Here is a 17,580-nt window from a genome sequence, read left to right as displayed (position 1 = left end):
CTACTGCTCTCTGCGCTTTCACGAACAAGTTCTAAGTGCTGTTCTTCCGAATCTGCATTCAGACGTAAATTCGAGTTTTTCGTACTTTACAGTTTACGTTTACGTTTGATTCTGCAGAACTGTCTTCTGCGCTTTTACGAACAAGTTTCTTTGCAGTTTACCCCTACATTTTGATTCTATTGATAACTGCAAACTGTCCTCTACAATTTTACGAACGAGTTTCAACATTTAGACGTAAATCGGCTTTCCTCTCACAATCATCAGATCTCAGTTCACGTTTACGTCTTGATTTCAACTGCATACTGCCTTCTGCGAGTATACAAACGAGTTTCAAAGTTTAGACGTAAATCTGCGTCTAGACGTAAAACTGCGTTTAGACGTAAATCTGCGTTTAGACGTAAATCTGCGTTTAGACGTAAAACTGCGTTTAGACGTAAATCTGAGTTTAGACGTAAATCTGAGTTTAGACGTAAATCTGCACTTAGACGCAAACTGCGCTTAGACGCAAACTGTGTTTAGACGCAAACTGCGCTTAGACGCAATCTGCGCTTAGACGCAAACTGCACTTAGATACAAACTGAGAATTAGCTTTTGCATCATAACTGTTTTTATTGAACGAACGCAGCTTTTGGTTTTTAATCGCTGTAAGATTTCCGCTGCACTAATTCACCCCCCCCTCTTAGTGCTCTCGATCCTAACAACTAATTGATTGTGTTTATATGTTTAACTATATTTTGAGTGATGCAGGTCTACTCGATCAGGATTAGACAGTTAACGCAGGAGGAATTGACGTTGCGCCGGAGGAGATCACATCAAGATATTGGACGGCAGAAGGCTTCGGACGTCGGGCATCGGGCCAAGGAGAGTGAAATTGCGCCAAGGATATCGGGGTTGCGGAGGTCAACTGCCGATTGGGCAACAAGCCGCAAGAGAGGACGATGCACCGAAGAATCGGACGAAGCACCGAAGAATCGGACGAAGCGCCAACCAATGACATGCCGGGCAACAGAATGTCAATTCGCGTTGTAATAATTATCTAGATCGGAGTAGAGTTTTAGCTTGTGTGTGCAGGATTAACTACGATAACGATGAAGACATAAAGCAAAATAAAGTGTCGGAGTCAAGCACGAAGGATTCATTGCGAGTTCGAGAGTTCGACGGAAGTCCGAAGGTTCGTCGGGAATGCTGTCGGAACTAGCCGAGAATGAGTAGGGAGCTTGCCGAAGGGTTTTTCGGAAGCTCGCCGGAAGGTTCGTTGGAAGTTCGCGGAGCTCGCCGAGAAAGATTGGAGCTTGCTGAAGAAGCTCGTTGGAACTCGTCAAGATCAATTCGTGAAGTCTAGGAGCTTGCCGGGAGTCCATAGAATGGTTTCCGAGAGTTTATCGGAAAACCGTCGGAAGTTCGCCGGAAGCTCGCCGGAAGAAGTCTTGACTTACGGACTTTGTAATAGCTTAGAAAATGTCTTTAAATTAGTAGTTAGCATGTTACTTAGGGTTAGGATTAGGTGTTAATCCTATAAACCAAGTAGGGGCCAATTGGGCTCTAGTTCGGACTGGTTTGGGCAAATTTTGGAGCCCAACCAGTGAGCTGAAATAGTATAGGCGGTGGCACCGCCCAGCACCCGAGAGCTAGGCGGTGGCACCGCCAGCATCGGGAACCAAAGAGAATTCAAATTTTGGAGCCCAAATTTGAATCCTCTTGAGGCCTATAAATACCCCTCAAATCTCAACAGAGATGACAACCTTTTGAAAAGCAATAGTTTGAGTTAAGAGCCTTAGAATAGTCTTTGCAAGACTTGTTTTTCATATTGCTTAAGTGTTCACCTCCTCCCATCTTGTTGAAAAGAATTGTAAGAGTGTGAACCACTTGTAAAGGTTGTAAGAGGGGTATTAGTCCTTCCCCTACAAGAAATTTGCTAGTGGAAGTTGGAAGCCTCTTCGAAGAAGGCTTCGCAAGTGGATGTAGGTCATTTTGACCGAACCACTTTAAAAATTGCTGCGTTATCTGGTTTGCATCCTACTCTTGCCATTTACATACTGCAAACTTCTCTACTTAGTTACTACGCTTCCATACGTTTATAAGTTATCAAGCTTCTAAAATCGGTTTCCATTGATATTGCTTTTCATCGTACGAAAGATTTATCAAAACCGAAGTTTTAATCCGCTGCACTAATTCACCCCCCCCTCTTAGTGCCGCTCCGATCCTAACACTTCAGTCTTCCTAAGTTCTTGTGGACTGAAGCACTAAAGACGACTGTGTATATATTAAATCGAGTTCCAACCAAGGCTGTGTTGGGAAATCATAGGGGGCGACATCATATGCGCAGCGGAAGAACAAGAAAAACAAAATCCCAGATTCCCAAAAAGATGTTCGTCGTCGTGCGAAGATTGGTGCGCAAAATCCGCAAAACACAAAACTGCGTATAGAGATTGTGTTACCTAGGGAGATCGTATATCCCTGTTTCCTTGCAGATCCTTAGGAGAGGGTGAAGGAGGTCAAGCGTCCTCCTCTCTAGCGGTGATCCACACAGCAGGGTTGCGACGACGCTCCTCAAAACTCCAAGCCTACTCTGAGGTGGAGAGGGAGAGGAGAATAGGAAGGGCAAGCAAAGACTCTAGCCTATGAGGCTGTGAATCCCTCCTATTTATAGAGATCCCGTGTCAAAACCCTAATGGGTCCTTTCCCTAGTGGGTATTGGATCTGCATCCAATAAGACAAGGGCTCCGTCGGATATCTCATATCCGAACCTCTACTCATCGCAATGCCTACCATATGTGTGTGACCCTCTAGGCCCAATATCGAGCTGGCCGTGAGTCATACCTGTCAGAACTCCTTCTAACTTAGTGAATTATTATCTCTGTAATAATTCACTCGACTCATCGACTACGGAAGTACTAGGCCACTACGCCGTAGTCCCCAGACGATACAGGGGAATCCAATCCATTGGACCTGTCTGTCCTCAGTTACCATGTACCTATAGTCCCTCATCCATCTAATATCCCAGAGACCGTATATCGAGCATGGTGCTGTCAGACCCATACGGTTTCTACTCGAGTCTCGCTCTAATCGGATTCTCCCGGAGAACTCTTTCTCTCTCAACCCGAATGACCCTGGCCAGGGATTTGTCTGAGCAAGAACACATAGGATATTCCTCTCATGACGCCGAGAGTGGATGATCCTCTGTCGACACTCAATAGCCCTCGTAAGGTCGACTACCACTCCCAATGACCAGCTGTACTAGATCTGAGAACAGTCAAACCTATAAGTCTGGTATCAAAGAGTGGAGCACTCATACAGGACATCCTTGGTGTCTCAAGTCTAAGGACCAGATACACCACTAGGACTATGGAATCGCTGTCTGACAATAAGGCATCATCAACCATCCAGCATTCCGTAAGCGGATCAATCAGTGAACTCATTCTCCAATGAGCACCTGTACTGTATCCCTAGTGTCCCTACACGAGCAGCTATGAGACCAGCTGCATCCATCATATGGACGGGTATACAGCACACCAGTCTATCCGGTTATCACGATGTCCCTCTCGAGTAACCTATGACCGGGATTATTTAGGATATGTGTTTAAAGGTGAATCGATCTCATTATCGTGATCTCATCACGATCCGATTCCCATTGCACAAATCCAAGGACATCACAATATATATGCATTTATGCAATAGTTATAAAGTGATATATGCCAAAATATAATAAGCAAAAAGATTCTGTATCAAGTCACACGTGCCATCACTCACGTGATTGGCTTGCTGGGCACCTATGACTAGCAATCTCCCACTTGACCAAAAACCAATCACCTATGTGTCTGATCCCCATCAGACCCCTGTGACGCTCAAAGACAATCTGAGACAACGGCTTTGTCAGTGGATCTGCAATGTTATCTTCGGATGGAACTCTTTCCACTGCTACATCTCCTCGGGTCACGATCTCTCTGATAAGGTGGAACCTCCTCAGAACATGCTTAGATTTCTGATGAGACCTAGGTTCCTTCGCTTGAGCAATTGCCCCGTTGTTGTCGCAATATAGGGAGATCGGCTCCTCACTATCCGGCACGACTCCCAAATCTGTGATGAACTTCTTCAACCAGACTCCCTCCTTTGCTGCATCTGATGCAGCAATGTACTCCGCCTCTATGGTCGAGTCAGCAGTAGTATCTTGCTTGGAACTCTTCCGGCACACTGCTCCTCCATTCAAGGTGTACACATACCCTGAATTCGACTTGCTATCATCGACATCAGACTGAAAACTTGAGTCAGTGTAGCCTTCAACCTTAAGGCTATTACCTCCATATACTAGTAAAAGATCCTTAGTCCTTCTCAAGTACTTAAGGATACACTTTACTGCTTTCCAGTGCTCCAAGCCTGGATCCGCCTGATACTTGCTCGTGACACTCAGAGCATGCGCTATATCAGGCCTAGTACATAGCATGACATACATGATAGACCCTATTGCTGAGGCATAAGGTATCATATTCATGTTTGCCCTTTGGAATTTTCCATGCCAAATCTTTTGACAATGGTTTCTATGTACCTGGACTGGGACAAGCCAAGCATCCTCTTGGATCTATCTCTATAGATTCTAATCCCCAGGATATAGGATGCTTCCCCTAAGTCCTTTATGGAGAAGTGTCTAGATAACCAAGTCTTTACTGTGGATAGCATTCCTATGTCATTCCCAATGATGAGGATGTCATCCACATATAACACCAAAAAGCTAATAGCGCTCCCACTTACCTTTCTGTATACACAAGGCTCATCTTCGTTCTTAACGAAGTCATAAGATCTGATTGCCTCATCAAATCTTATGTTCCAACTTCGGGAAGCTTGCTTTAGTCCATAAATGGATCTAAGCAACCTACACACCTTATCTGGGCAGTTCTTGGACATGAATCCCTGAGGTTGCATCATATACACCTCCTCCTCCAGGTTCCCGTTGAGGAATGCGGTTTTCACATCCATCTGCCAGATCTCATAATCATAGTGTGCTGCAATAGCCAATAGAATTCTGATGGATTTTAGCATTGCTACGGGTGAGAAAGTTTCGTCGTAGTCAACACCTTGCCTTTGACGATACCCCTTAGCCACTAGCCTTGCTTTATAGGTCTCTACCTTTCCATCTACTCCGATCTTTTTCTTAAAGATCCACTTGCAACCGATGGGTACAATACCTTCGGGTGCATCAACTAGGTTCCAAACCTTATTGGAGTACATAGAATCCATCTCAGAATTCATGGCTTCTTTCCACTTCCCGGAGTCTATACTCATAATAGCCTCCTCGTAGGTCTGAGGATCAATATCCTCTACATCCTCTGCTCTAATATGTCCCACATATCTCTCAGGAGGATGGGATACTCTATCAGACCTGCGTAAAGTTGATACTTGTGTATTAGGTACCTGAACAGACTCGGGCTGTAGAGTGGTGCTTGAGCTTGGTTCCCTAACTTCGCTCAACTCTATCATTCTCCCACTGTCTCCGCCAAGAATGTGTTCCTTCTCAAGGAACACTGCTCTCTTAGCTACAAAGACCTTTTGGTCCTCGAGATGATAGAAATAATACCCACAAGTTTCCTTGGGGTATCCCACAAATTTGCATCGCTCTGTCCTTGATTCTAACTTATCGGGGTTGTGTCTTTTAACATGGGCAGAACAGCCCCAAATCTTAACAACTTTAAGATCAGGCTTCTTCCCTTTCCATATCTCATATGGCGTAGACACTACCGACTTAGTTGGAACTCTGTTCTGAAGGTAAGCTGCGGTTTCTAGGGCATATCCCCAGAATGAGATGGGTAGGTCAGCGAAACTCATCATGGATCGTACCATATCTAATAATGTACGATTTCTCCTTTCAGAGACACCATTGAGCTGAGGTGTATAAGGAGGTGTTCATTGGGATAATATCCCATGGTCCTTGAGGAAGTGAGTAAACTCTGTACTTAAGTACTCACCTCCTCGATCTGATCGAAGAGTTTTGATACTCTTTCTAGTCTGGTTCTCCACCTCATTCTTATACTCTCTGAATTTCTCAAAGGCCTCGGACTTGTACTTCATTAAGTACACATATCCATACCTTGAGAAATCATCAGTAAATGTAATGAAGTAGGAGTAACCTCCAATGGCATGAGTTGACATGGGTCCACATACATCACTATGTATGAGTTCCAACAACTCAGTGGCTCTCTCTCCAGTTCCACTAAATGGAGAGTTGGTCAGTTTTCCACGAATGCAAGGCTCACAAGTTGCATATGACACATAGTCGAATGGATCTAGATATCCATCATTTAGCAACTTTTGAATCCTTCTTCCATGGATGTGACCTAGCCTACAATGCCACAGGTATGCATTGTTCACCTCATCTCGTTTCCTCTTAGACACATTTACATTCATGATATGTGGAGTGATGTCTAACATAAATAAACCATTATGCAATGTTCCTTTCGTGATGATCTTATCATCTAATAATATCGAACAACCATTGTTCTCAAAAACAAATTTATATCCACTAACTGTTAAACATGAAATGGAAATAATGTTTTTGATAATAGAAGGAACAAAATAACATGCATCTAATGCAATAAAAGCTCCACTAGGCAGATGTAGGGCGACCTCGCCAACAGCTAATACAGCAACTTTTGCTCCATTACCCATCTTTAGGTCCATCTCACCTCTCTCTAGTCTCCTAGGCCTTGCCAGAACCTGCAATGAATTGCACATATGATAAGCACTACCGGTATCTAATACCCATGTGTTATCATAAGAGTCTGACAAATGGAGACTGATCATGAATGTACCTGAAGCTTCATCAAGCTTTTGTTTCGCCCTTTCTGCAAGGTACTCTTTGCAGTTTCTCTTCCAGTGCCCATCTTTACCACAGTGGAAGCACTGACCTTTGTCCTTTGTTGGGTCTTTCTTAGCAACCTTTGCTTTACCTTGTTTGCCCTTGCCCTTTCCCTTCTTAAGGGACCTTTCTGCTTTCCTTTTCTTTCTGGTCTCACCAGTATAGAGAACTGGCTTCTCTTTCTTAATAGTACTCTCTGCCTCCCTCAACATATTGAGGAGCTCTGGGAGAGTCACCTCAAGCTTGTTCATATTAAAATTCATTATGAACTGTGAAAAGGAATCTGGTAGGGACTGAAGCACAATGTCCACACACAAGTTATCCTCTAGGACCATTCCTAGACCTGTGAGTTTCTCTATCCACTCAATCATCTTTAGGACATGGTTCTGAACCGGTGTCCCCTCAGTCATCCTAGCGCGGAAAAGGCTCTTGGATATCTCATATCGTTGAGTCCTTCCCTGTTCCTCAAACAATTTACGGACATGTAGGAGAATGGATCTGGCATCCATCTTTTCATGTTGTCTCTGTAACTCTGGAGTCATAGAGCCCAACATATAGCACTGAGCAAGAGTGGAGTCATCAATGTACTTCACGTAGCGAGCGATCTCATCCTCGCTTGCCCCTTCTTCGGGCGTAGGCATCACTGTATCAAGGACGTACACGATTTTCTCCGCTGTGAGAACAATTCTCAAGTTACGGAGCCAATCCGTATAATTTGGACCAGTGAGGCGGTTGACATCAAGTATGCCACGTAAGGGATTTGAAAGCGACATTTTCTGAAAATAAAGATGTAGCAAAAATGAATAACATGCAGATTTTGCAAGAAGTAAACTATCAAGATATGGACTTCTATCTTAATATGCTCCCACTATTTTACTAACGAGTCACGCGACACCCTCAGCACGTGAAACGGAAATCTCCGGCAGACTTCTAGTGGGGATCAGGATCCAATCAGCGTCTTAGTGTAACCTCGAGGGACTCGACCAATCACACTAAGCCTAAAAGGTAGGCAACTCTTACCGATCACAACTTCTTGTGATTCCCGTCCTGTTCGGCCTCCGAATCACCATGGCCTCGAGGGACTCGACCAACCATGATGCTCGGTTAAGTCAACACCTTCGTTACAAGATGAGTCTGATTTGATGATATACCCTCGAGGGACTCGACCAAGCATACCATGTCCTCAGGTCACCGGTGACATCTCTATGTCGTAAGCAAGATAGCGAATCGCGATATAGGTGAGTCTCGAGGGACTCGACCAACTCAACCTACACCGGGATTCGGTTCCTACTCATAACGATGGAAGGCCACGTGGGTCAATCTAATTGCCTCACGTTTACCGACTTAATATTATCGAGAGATGTTTCTATAATTTGGTCTCCTAATATGACATGTCACACATATACATATTTAATATATATCTACATCGCATGCAAATATATATACTTATCTAGTATGTGTATAAGCAATCACATCAGATGATCATGGACCACAACCTAATATGATTAGGCCCGAGCCAGTAGGCCTAATCACTCACATCAAGATCTATGTGTGCAACGGTGCATCTCCATGCCCTGTGATCGTCCATCTCGTCCTCGTCGGTTTCGTCGACATCTTGATGCATCTCCATGCATCACGATCGTCCGTCTCGTGGGTCCTGCTGTCGCATCCACGCTCCCGCTGCGCCTCCTCATGTGATTACAACTTAATCATAGGCACGCAGGCCCGACAATAAACGAGAAATATAATGGAGGTTCGCAGACCTCAATAATAATAATCACAAGTACACACATCACACGGTCCATGATCATCCGTCCACACATCATACATCACATGTATAAATAATCATCATCATGTAGGACTACTAGATAATAAAAATAATAATCAACTAAACCTTTTAATTAATTAATATTTTTCTGAAATCAGGGACATGTAGGGAATTTCTCAATTCCTAAGGGTATTTTCGTAATTTGGACAAAAGACAGAAACTAGAATTTCTCAAATTCCGAGGGGCAAAACTGTCTTTTTCCCAGAAAACCCTAATGCCCTTTCCCCTTTTTGCTGCTGCCGCCGCCGCCACCCTGCCGGCGGCGGCCTGTGCGGCGAGGGGCGGGGCGCTGCCCTCGCCTGCGGGCGTCGCCGCCTCCGCGAGCAGTTCTGCCGGCGAGGCAGCGCCCGCAGGCGGTGCTGCCTCGCTGGCGGCCGCCCCTTACGGGGTTTTTGCCCGTGGGAGCAGCGGCCACAGGCGCCGCTGCCCTGCGGTGCCTCAGCCCTCGCTGCCAGCCCCGCCGGCCGCAAGCCTGCTGCAAGCAGGCCGCCGGCCGGCTGCTGCAGGCACAGCGCTTGCGCATGCGCCGGCGCTGTGCTGCCTGGCTGCGACTGCGGCTGCGGCTGCAGGTGGCTGCAGGCATACAGATCGAGGGCAGCAACTGTTGCTGCCCTTCCTCGCTTTTGCGTCAACGATTTTGACGTCAATATTCTTCCTAAACACAATACACGCAGTTCAAAAACAATCATTCGCACGAACAACCTGGCTCTGATACCACTGTTGGGAAATCATAGGGGGCGACATCATATGCGCAGCGGAAGAACAAGAAAAACAAAATCCCAGATTCCCAAAAAGATGTTCGTCGTCGTGCGAAGATTGGTGCGCAAAATCCGCAAAACACAAAACTGCGTATAGAGATTGTGTTACCTAGGGAGATCGTATATCCCTGTTTCCTTGCAGATCCTTAGGAGAGGGTGAAGGAGGTCAAGCGTCCTCCTCTCTAGCGGTGATCCACACAGCAGGGTTGCGACGACGCTCCTCAAAACTCCAGGCCTACTCTGAGGTGGAGAGGGAGAGGAGAATAGGAAGGGCAAGCAAAGACTCTAGCCTATGAGGCTGTGAATCCCTCCTATTTATAGAGATCCCGTGTCAAAACCCTAATGGGTCCTTTCCCTAGTGGGTATTGGATCTGCATCCAATAAGACAAGGGCTCCGTCGGATATCTCATATCCGAACCTCTACTCATCGCAATGCCTACCATATGTGTGTGACCCTCTAGGCCCAATATCGAGCTGGCCGTGAGTCATACCTGTCAGAACTCCTTCTAACTTAGTGAATTATTATCTCTGTAATAATTCACTCGACTCATCGACTACGGAAGTACTAGGCCACTACGCCGTAGTCCCCAGACGATACAGGGGAATCCAATCCATTGGACCTGTCTGTCCTCAGTTACCATGTACCTATAGTCCCTCATCCATCTAATATCCTAGAGACCGTATATCGAGCATGGTGCTGTCAGACCCATACGGTTTCTACTCGAGTCTCGCTCTAATCGGATTCTCCCGGAGAACTCTTTCTCTCTCAACCCGAATGACCCTGGCCAGGGATTTGTCTGAGCAAGAACACATAGGATATTCCTCTCATGACGCCGAGAGTGGATGATCCTCTGTCGACACTCAATAGCCCTCGTAAGGTCGACTACCACTCCCAATGACCAGCTGTACTAGATCTGAGAACAGTCAAACCTATAAGTCTGGTATCAAAGAGTGGAGCACTCATACAGGACATCCTTGGTGTCTCAAGTCTAAGGACCAGATACACCACTAGGACTATGGAATCGCTGTCTGACAATAAGGCATCATCAACCATCCAGCATTCCGTAAGCGGATCAATCAGTGAACTCATTCTCCAATGAGCACCTGTACTGTATCCCTAGTGTCCCTACACGAGCAGCTATGAGACCAGCTGCATCCATCATATGGACGGGTATACAGCACACCAGTCTATCCGGTTATCACGATGTCCCTCTCGAGTAACCTATGACCGGGATTATTTAGGATATGTGTTTAAAGGTGAATCGATCTCATTATCGTGATCTCATCACGATCCGATTCCCATTGCACAAATCCAAGGACATCACAATATATATGCATTTATGCAATAGTTATAAAGTGATATATGCCAAAATATAATAAGCAAAAAGATTCTGTATCAAGTCACACGTGCCATCACTCACGTGATTGGCTTGCTGGGCACCTATGACTAGCAGGCTGTCCAAAAGACACCATTTGAACTATGGAAAGGTTGTTAACCGAGTTTGCGACATATGCGTATTTGGGGATGTCCGTCTGAAGTCAGGATATATAATCCACAAGAGAAGAAATTGGACCCGAGGACTGTTAGTGGGTATTTCATTGGATATGTCGAAAAGTCCAAATGTTACAGAGTCTATTGTCCATCTCACGCAACTAGATTGTGGAATTAAGAAACGCTAAATTTCTTGAGGATGATGTGATTAGTGGGAGCGATCATTTCAAGAACATAGTTTCCGCACATGATCATATAGAATCTCAACCTTCCACATCAAATGATAGATTGGTTATAGTTCATAACACTCCTCAAGTACAAACTAGTGCTGAACAACCAATCATTGAAATTCCACAAGTTGTTGATAGTATTCTAATAGATCAAGCAGTTCAGGAATTACAACAAGCTTCTGAACAACTAGTTGAACCACAAGTTCCTCAAGGAACCATTGGTACAACATTAAGAAGATCTACTAGAAATAAAAGATCAGCAATTCCTAGTGATTATGTTGTATATCTACAAGAATCTAATTATAATATTGGAGCCAAAAATGATCCTGAAACATTTTCACAAGCCATGAGTTGCAAAGAGTCAAAGTTGTGGCATGATGCCATGAAAGAAGAGATGAATTCCATGATAAGCAATGGAGTTTGGGATCTTGTAGAGTTGCCTAATGAAGCAAAGGCTATTGGTTGCAAATGGGTCTTTAAAACTAAGAAAGATTCGTTAGGTAACATTGAGAGATACAAGGCAAGACTTGTTGCAAAGGGATTTACTCAAAAAGAGGGAATCGATTATACGGAGACGTTTTCTCCTGTATCTAAGAAAGATTCTCTACGTATAATTTTGGCATTAGTTGCTCATTTTGACCTTGAATTGCAACAAATGGATGTGAAAACGGTATTTTTAAATGGAGATCTAAAGGAAGAGGTTTATGTGAAACAACCTGAAGGTTTCTCCTCTAGTGTGAACACTTGGTTTGCAAACTTAGGAAGTCTATATACGGCTTAAAACAAGCCTCCCGCCACTGGTAATTTAAATTTCATAAAGTGATTTATTCATTCGGATTTGTTGAAAATCCCATGGATCAATGCATATACCAGAAAGTTAGTGGGAGTAAAATATGTTTCCTTATTTTATACGTAGATGATATTTTGCTTGCAACCAACGATAAGGGTTTGCTGCATGAGGTGAAACAATTCCTTTCTAAAAATTTCGACATGAAGGATATGGGTGAAGCATCTTATGTCATTGGCATTAAGATCATAGAGATAGACCTCGAGGCATTTTAGGTCTATCACAAGAAACCTATATTGATAAACTTTTAGAAAAATTTCGGATGAAGGATTGTTCACCAAGTGTTGCTCCCATTGTAAAAGGTGATAGGTTCAATTTGAACCAATGCCCAAAGAACAACTTTGAAAGGGAATCAATGAAAAACATCCCATATGCTTCTGTCGTAGGAAGCCTTATGTATGCTCAGGTCTGTACTAGACCTGATATTGCATTTATTATGGGGATGCTAGGTCAATATCAGAGTAATCCAAGTATGGACCACTGGAGAGCTACAAAGAAAGTGATGAGGTATCTACAAGGAACCAAAGATTACATGCTTATATATAGACATACAAACAATCTGGATGTGATTGGTTACTCAGATTCAGACTTCGCCGGTTGTGTTGATTCTCGTAAATCAACATCAGGATATATTTTTATGATGGCCGGTGGAGCTATTTCTTGGAGAAGCGCTAAGCAGACCTTAATTGCTACTTCTACCATGGAAGCTGAGTTTGTCTCCTGGTTTGAGGCTATTTCACATGGTGTATGGATTAAGAGTTTCATTTCTAGGTTTAGAATCATGGATTCTATTTCTAAGCCATTAATAATTTTCTGTGACAATTCAGCTGTTGTCTTTATGGCTAAAAACAATAAAAGTGGAAGTCGAAGTAAACATATCGACATTAAGTATTTAGCCATAAGAGAACGTATAAAGGAAAAGAAAGTGGTCATTGAGCATATTAGCACTGAATTGATGATTGCTGATCCTTTAACTAAAGACATGCCACCTCTGAAATTCAATGATCATATAGAGAAAATGAGACTTGGTTCCACTTTGTAATGATATTGAAACTCTTATATATTATGCAATTTTCTCATTCATGTGTATATTATTTTGAGAAAATATATTGTTCTGGACCAAGAATAAACATAAGGTTTATTCATTAAGTAATATTGCCATATTAAGATTAAGAAACTAAATATATCGTGATACATGGATGATAATACTCGCTCTTAGATAACTTATCGCTATGATTCGTGTATTTATTTCTTAAGAAAGTTGTTCAAAGAAATTAATTCAAATTATTAAGATAAACGTATGGACCAAGTGAAAGAATATAACCGTTATTATTAAATATTTAATTTAATAATAATATAATTGTTCTCATTATGATTCTTAATTCATTATCATGAATTTCGAAATTCATTTATTATGATTTAAATGATTTCAGTTTTTTATTCTTTATGCATGAAACCGATATTATTAAATTAAATATTTAATATCATTAAAGTTTTTCATTATGGTCCAAACGTTACAAATTTGAATTAATTCTTGAACGTTATGAATTGGTAATAATAAATGTTCTTGATGGGAGAACATCTATATATATGAGGATTTTGCTCCCTGTGCTCAATCATCTCTTTGAAGCGAAAGACTTTCCTACACCATCTAAAGCGAGAGTTCTGAGCCGAGAAGTACCAAAGTTCAAGAAGAAACGTCTACAGAAATTCTTAGCGACAATGGCTAGAGGTATGCTATTTTGTTTCCGCATCAATTTTTATTGTGTTTCTATTATAACAATTTAGAAACAAAAGTTGGTTTCAGTGATTTCTTACGGCTACCTGATTTAGAATTATTATCATCGTCTAAAAGGTGTTTTTATAACTGTCAAATTTTCTCTAAAATCACTTAATCGATCCAAAGTCTTGAATTGAGAAATATACTTGAAAAAAAAATTTCTCATAATTAATTACTCAAATCATAATCAAATCAATTATTTAAATTTAAAATTATCTCTATCATACTTAATTAAATCAAAATATACTATTATCAAGATTGGATTTGCGTTGGATCCAACTGTAGGAATGGCACAATCGTCCGAGACATTATTACCCCCAGCTAGTTCCAATCATCTTTGAACAAACCCAGCACAGCACGTAATCGTGGTACCTCCTGTCAGAAGTCGTTCAAGGCAGTGGTTGACAGGCTACCAAGAAAATATTATGTTTAATGCCGCCACTATCAATCTCATGCCTAATCACATCCTCCTTCCTTGGCTGCCAACTTATCACCAAATCATGCCTTTACCGAGCTTAATCAACGATAAGATCACCGATCACGTTAAGAATCTATCGTAAAAAAAGAAAATTTCCTTTCCTCGATAATTTCGAATACCGATCTTGTGATTGGGCAGTCACGGAGCCTAAGGTGGAGCCGACAAGGACTCTTTAGTGGGCAGTTGAGGAGAGAGTATCCATCGCCGTTTCCAACATCCCATGACACCGACAGGGGTCTACTTCTCGTCGCTAGTTTAACGACAGGCGGAGCCAACCACTTGGGAAAGGTAAATAAAAGAAGGAAAAAAAATGAAAAAGGAGCAACAAATCGTGGTTTTATCTCTGCTTCCCCAAATACCTCCCGTGACTTCTCTCAGCCATCATCAGATCCTCATTTCAAGACGAAGCCACAGCGCAAAATATGTAAGAAAAGACACCGCATTGCTCTCATATCACCCACCGGTGTATGGCTGTGACCCCAATACCTCCCCATACCCACCACTGCTTTTTTATTCTCCCTTCCCGAGAATGTTGTCTGGGGATAAAGGTGGTGTTAGTGGTGCCACCGTTCGCCGGTGGTCGCTGTTCAAGCTCGTCTCTTTCACCCTCGCCATCGCCCTCCTGCTCTGGACGATGGATGCCCTGTCCGTCACCGCCACCACCTCCTCCTTGATCGCCGTCACCCTTTCATCTTTGAACGTGCTGTCGCCTCCTCCGACAACCGCGCCAGCCCGCTCCGCCCCGAATACCCGCGCTGTTCCGCGTCTCCGCAGCTGGATCTCGGTCCCTGCGACCCCCAACTTCACCTCGACCCTCATGTCCTGGTGGTTGGCCCCCGGCGGGGAGCCCTGCGGAGATTCACGCACCGCCGACATCGCTGTTCCCGACCTCGACGGCGGTCGCACCGCGGAGCTCTCCTGCGGGCAGATCCACGAGTTTGTGCTCTCGGCGCTGGATGATGGCGGCCGGCCGCGCTGCCTTGGCGGGGACTACTTCGAGACCGACCTGTCCGGTCCCACTTGGAAATCACGCCCGCCTGTGGTCGACCACGGCAACGGTTCCTACTCCCTCAGACTCCAGGTCCATCCCGACTTCGCCGGCGAGTACAATCTCACCGTCGTCCTCCTTTTCCGCAGCTTTGAGGGGCTCAAACTCTCTCCGGAGCGGTTCAAGTTCCGCCGAGAGCTGAGGAGGTTTCCCATCAGATTCCACCGCAGCAACGGGACGCTGCCGCCGCTGCGTCTCTGCCATGGCGTTGCCGACCTATCGAAGGAGGGTTGGTCCGGCCGTTGGACGCGGCACGCCAGGAACGACAGCTGCGGCGTCGACGATGAGGGGCGGTACCGCTGCCTCGACCCGCGCACGGCGTGCCCGAAGCCGTGGTGCGACGGCCCACTGGCCGCGCTCGAAAGCAACGGCTGGGTCTACTCCGCCCATTGCGCCTTCAGGATCTTCACCCAGGACGTGGCCTGGAAATGCCTGCGCAACCGGTGGCTCTTCTTCTGGGGCGACTCCAATCACGTCGACACCATCCGCAACATGCTCAATTTCGTGCTGGGACGGCCGGACGTCGACTCCGTCCCTCGTCGCTTCGACAGGAAGTTCACGAACCCGGTGAACCACTCGGAATCTGTGCGGATCACCAGCATCTTCAATGGGCATTGGAACGAGACGTCAAATTACCTGGGCTTGCACTCCCTTCGGAACCAGGGATTCAGGGAACTGCTGTGGGAGTTCTTCAAGGGGCCAACGGCTCCGGACGTGATGGTCTTCAACTCCGGGTTGCACGACGGCTACCACTGGAGGAGCATCCGTGCCTTCGCAGACGGAGCGGAGTACGCGGCTAGGTTCTGGGAGGAAATAGTAATGCGGCGGCGAGTGAGGGGTAATGCCACTGACGCGACGCCGTCGGCCCTGCCCAGGATATTCTACCGGACGACCATTGCAACGGGAGGCTACGCCAGGGACTTGGGCTACAACCCCAGCAAGATGGAGGCCTTCAATGGCATCTTCCTGGAGAAGCTCAAGGATAAAGGGCTGATCACGGGAGGGGTGATCGACGAGTTCGACATGACTTTCCCCTGGCACTACGACAATCGATGCAACGACGGCGTGCATTACGGCCGCAAGCCGGCGAAGATGCAGTGGCGGGACGGGGAGGTGGGGCACCAATATTTTGTGGACTTGATGCTGGTCCATGTCCTCCTCACCGCAATATGCAACGTGGGGTAGCTGCTGCTGCCTCCCTCCACGGACGCAGCCTGGATGGTGGTCGTTAGCTGCTAGCCATTTGGTCGGAATGCGTGTAACAAACAGAAGGATCAGCAAGAAATCGCCGGAGATGAGTGTGGGGATCGGGAGATCACACCCGGGTCGAGACACCGCACTCGCAGAAGCAGAATCCAGTGGTCTACTCACTCTAGATATCAATACTTACACGAGTTACCTTAGTTTTAATTTCATTACTTGGTGCGTTTACAGCCGCACCAATCATCGTCTTAATTTTAATTGCCAAGAGGTGTTCACAGATTCAATGAAGCAATGAAATGGCATCTGTTGCATGGAAGCATTTCGTTATTGGCCGGATGGTTGTAATCGCTACCGTAGGGAGGCTTTGGTTGATTCGTAGGTGGGCAATGAGGAAACTGCCTTATCATTGAAGCATTATCGAACTGTGGCCAATATTAAGACATTGTGCAGGAAAAGGGTTCGTTCAGGGTTTGGGCATTGCTCGATAATATTAATCAATTATCGAGCAAATGTGGAATTCGTTTGGATTAAAAATGTTTGGCTTGATTAGATATACTACTTCTAAGTTTAATTATAAACCAAAACAAATGTAAAAAAAAACTAATTCTACTAGTTAGATTAGTTTACAAACATTACACTCAAAAGTCAATGGTCCTCCTCCTTCTAGGAAAATTTAAAGATAGTTAGTTCGTGACCGGTCAAATTGGAAGGAATTGAGGAGGAGAAGGGAGAGGGCGAGGAGGAGAGAGAAAAGAGGAAGAACGATGACATAGATTGATGGTTAAGACCGTAACCCGATTCCACCGGACCTCCTCCGGTTTGTCCCCATAATATGGCTCCATCAACTGCGCTCCAACAACAATGCTTTTCCCTATAAACATGCCATGAATCTCTCATGATAAACCTGTACATACTTCATGATTAAATTAGTTTCAGAATTTTTGTTAATCATTTCTAATATGTCTGTTAGTCACACTACCAGATTAGGATAGTCCTCACCAACTGATTCCTGCTGGGTGCTATTCATGATAGGTTTAATAATGATCGTCACGTTTAGCTGTTTCTTTTT

General features: G+C 44.7%; 1 protein-coding gene across 1 annotated transcript; it reads left to right on the top strand.

Moving 5' to 3' along the window:
• The first annotated feature begins 14,636 nt into the window (after positions 1–14,636).
• Positions 14,637–16,827, top strand: LOC135612653 (uncharacterized). Its single transcript, XM_065109209.1, has one exon. The coding sequence runs from the start codon at positions 14,790–14,792 to the stop codon at positions 16,491–16,493; it is 1,704 nt and encodes a 567-aa protein (XP_064965281.1). The 5' UTR covers positions 14,637–14,789; the 3' UTR covers positions 16,494–16,827.
• The last annotated feature ends 753 nt before the right edge of the window (positions 16,828–17,580 follow it).

This window comes from Musa acuminata, chromosome BXJ2-5 (genome assembly GCF_036884655.1).
Source record: "Musa acuminata AAA Group cultivar baxijiao chromosome BXJ2-5, Cavendish_Baxijiao_AAA, whole genome shotgun sequence".
Classification (NCBI taxonomy): domain Eukaryota; kingdom Viridiplantae; phylum Streptophyta; class Magnoliopsida; order Zingiberales; family Musaceae; genus Musa; species Musa acuminata.
The sequence above is the reverse complement of the archived record's forward strand: the minus strand, read 5'-3'. Positions and strand labels throughout refer to the sequence as shown.

Coding starts and splice junctions, on each gene's coding strand:
- LOC135612653 (XM_065109209.1), top strand. CDS start 14,790: ATGTTGTCTGGGGATAAAGGTGGTGTTAGTGGTGCCACCGTTCGCCGG.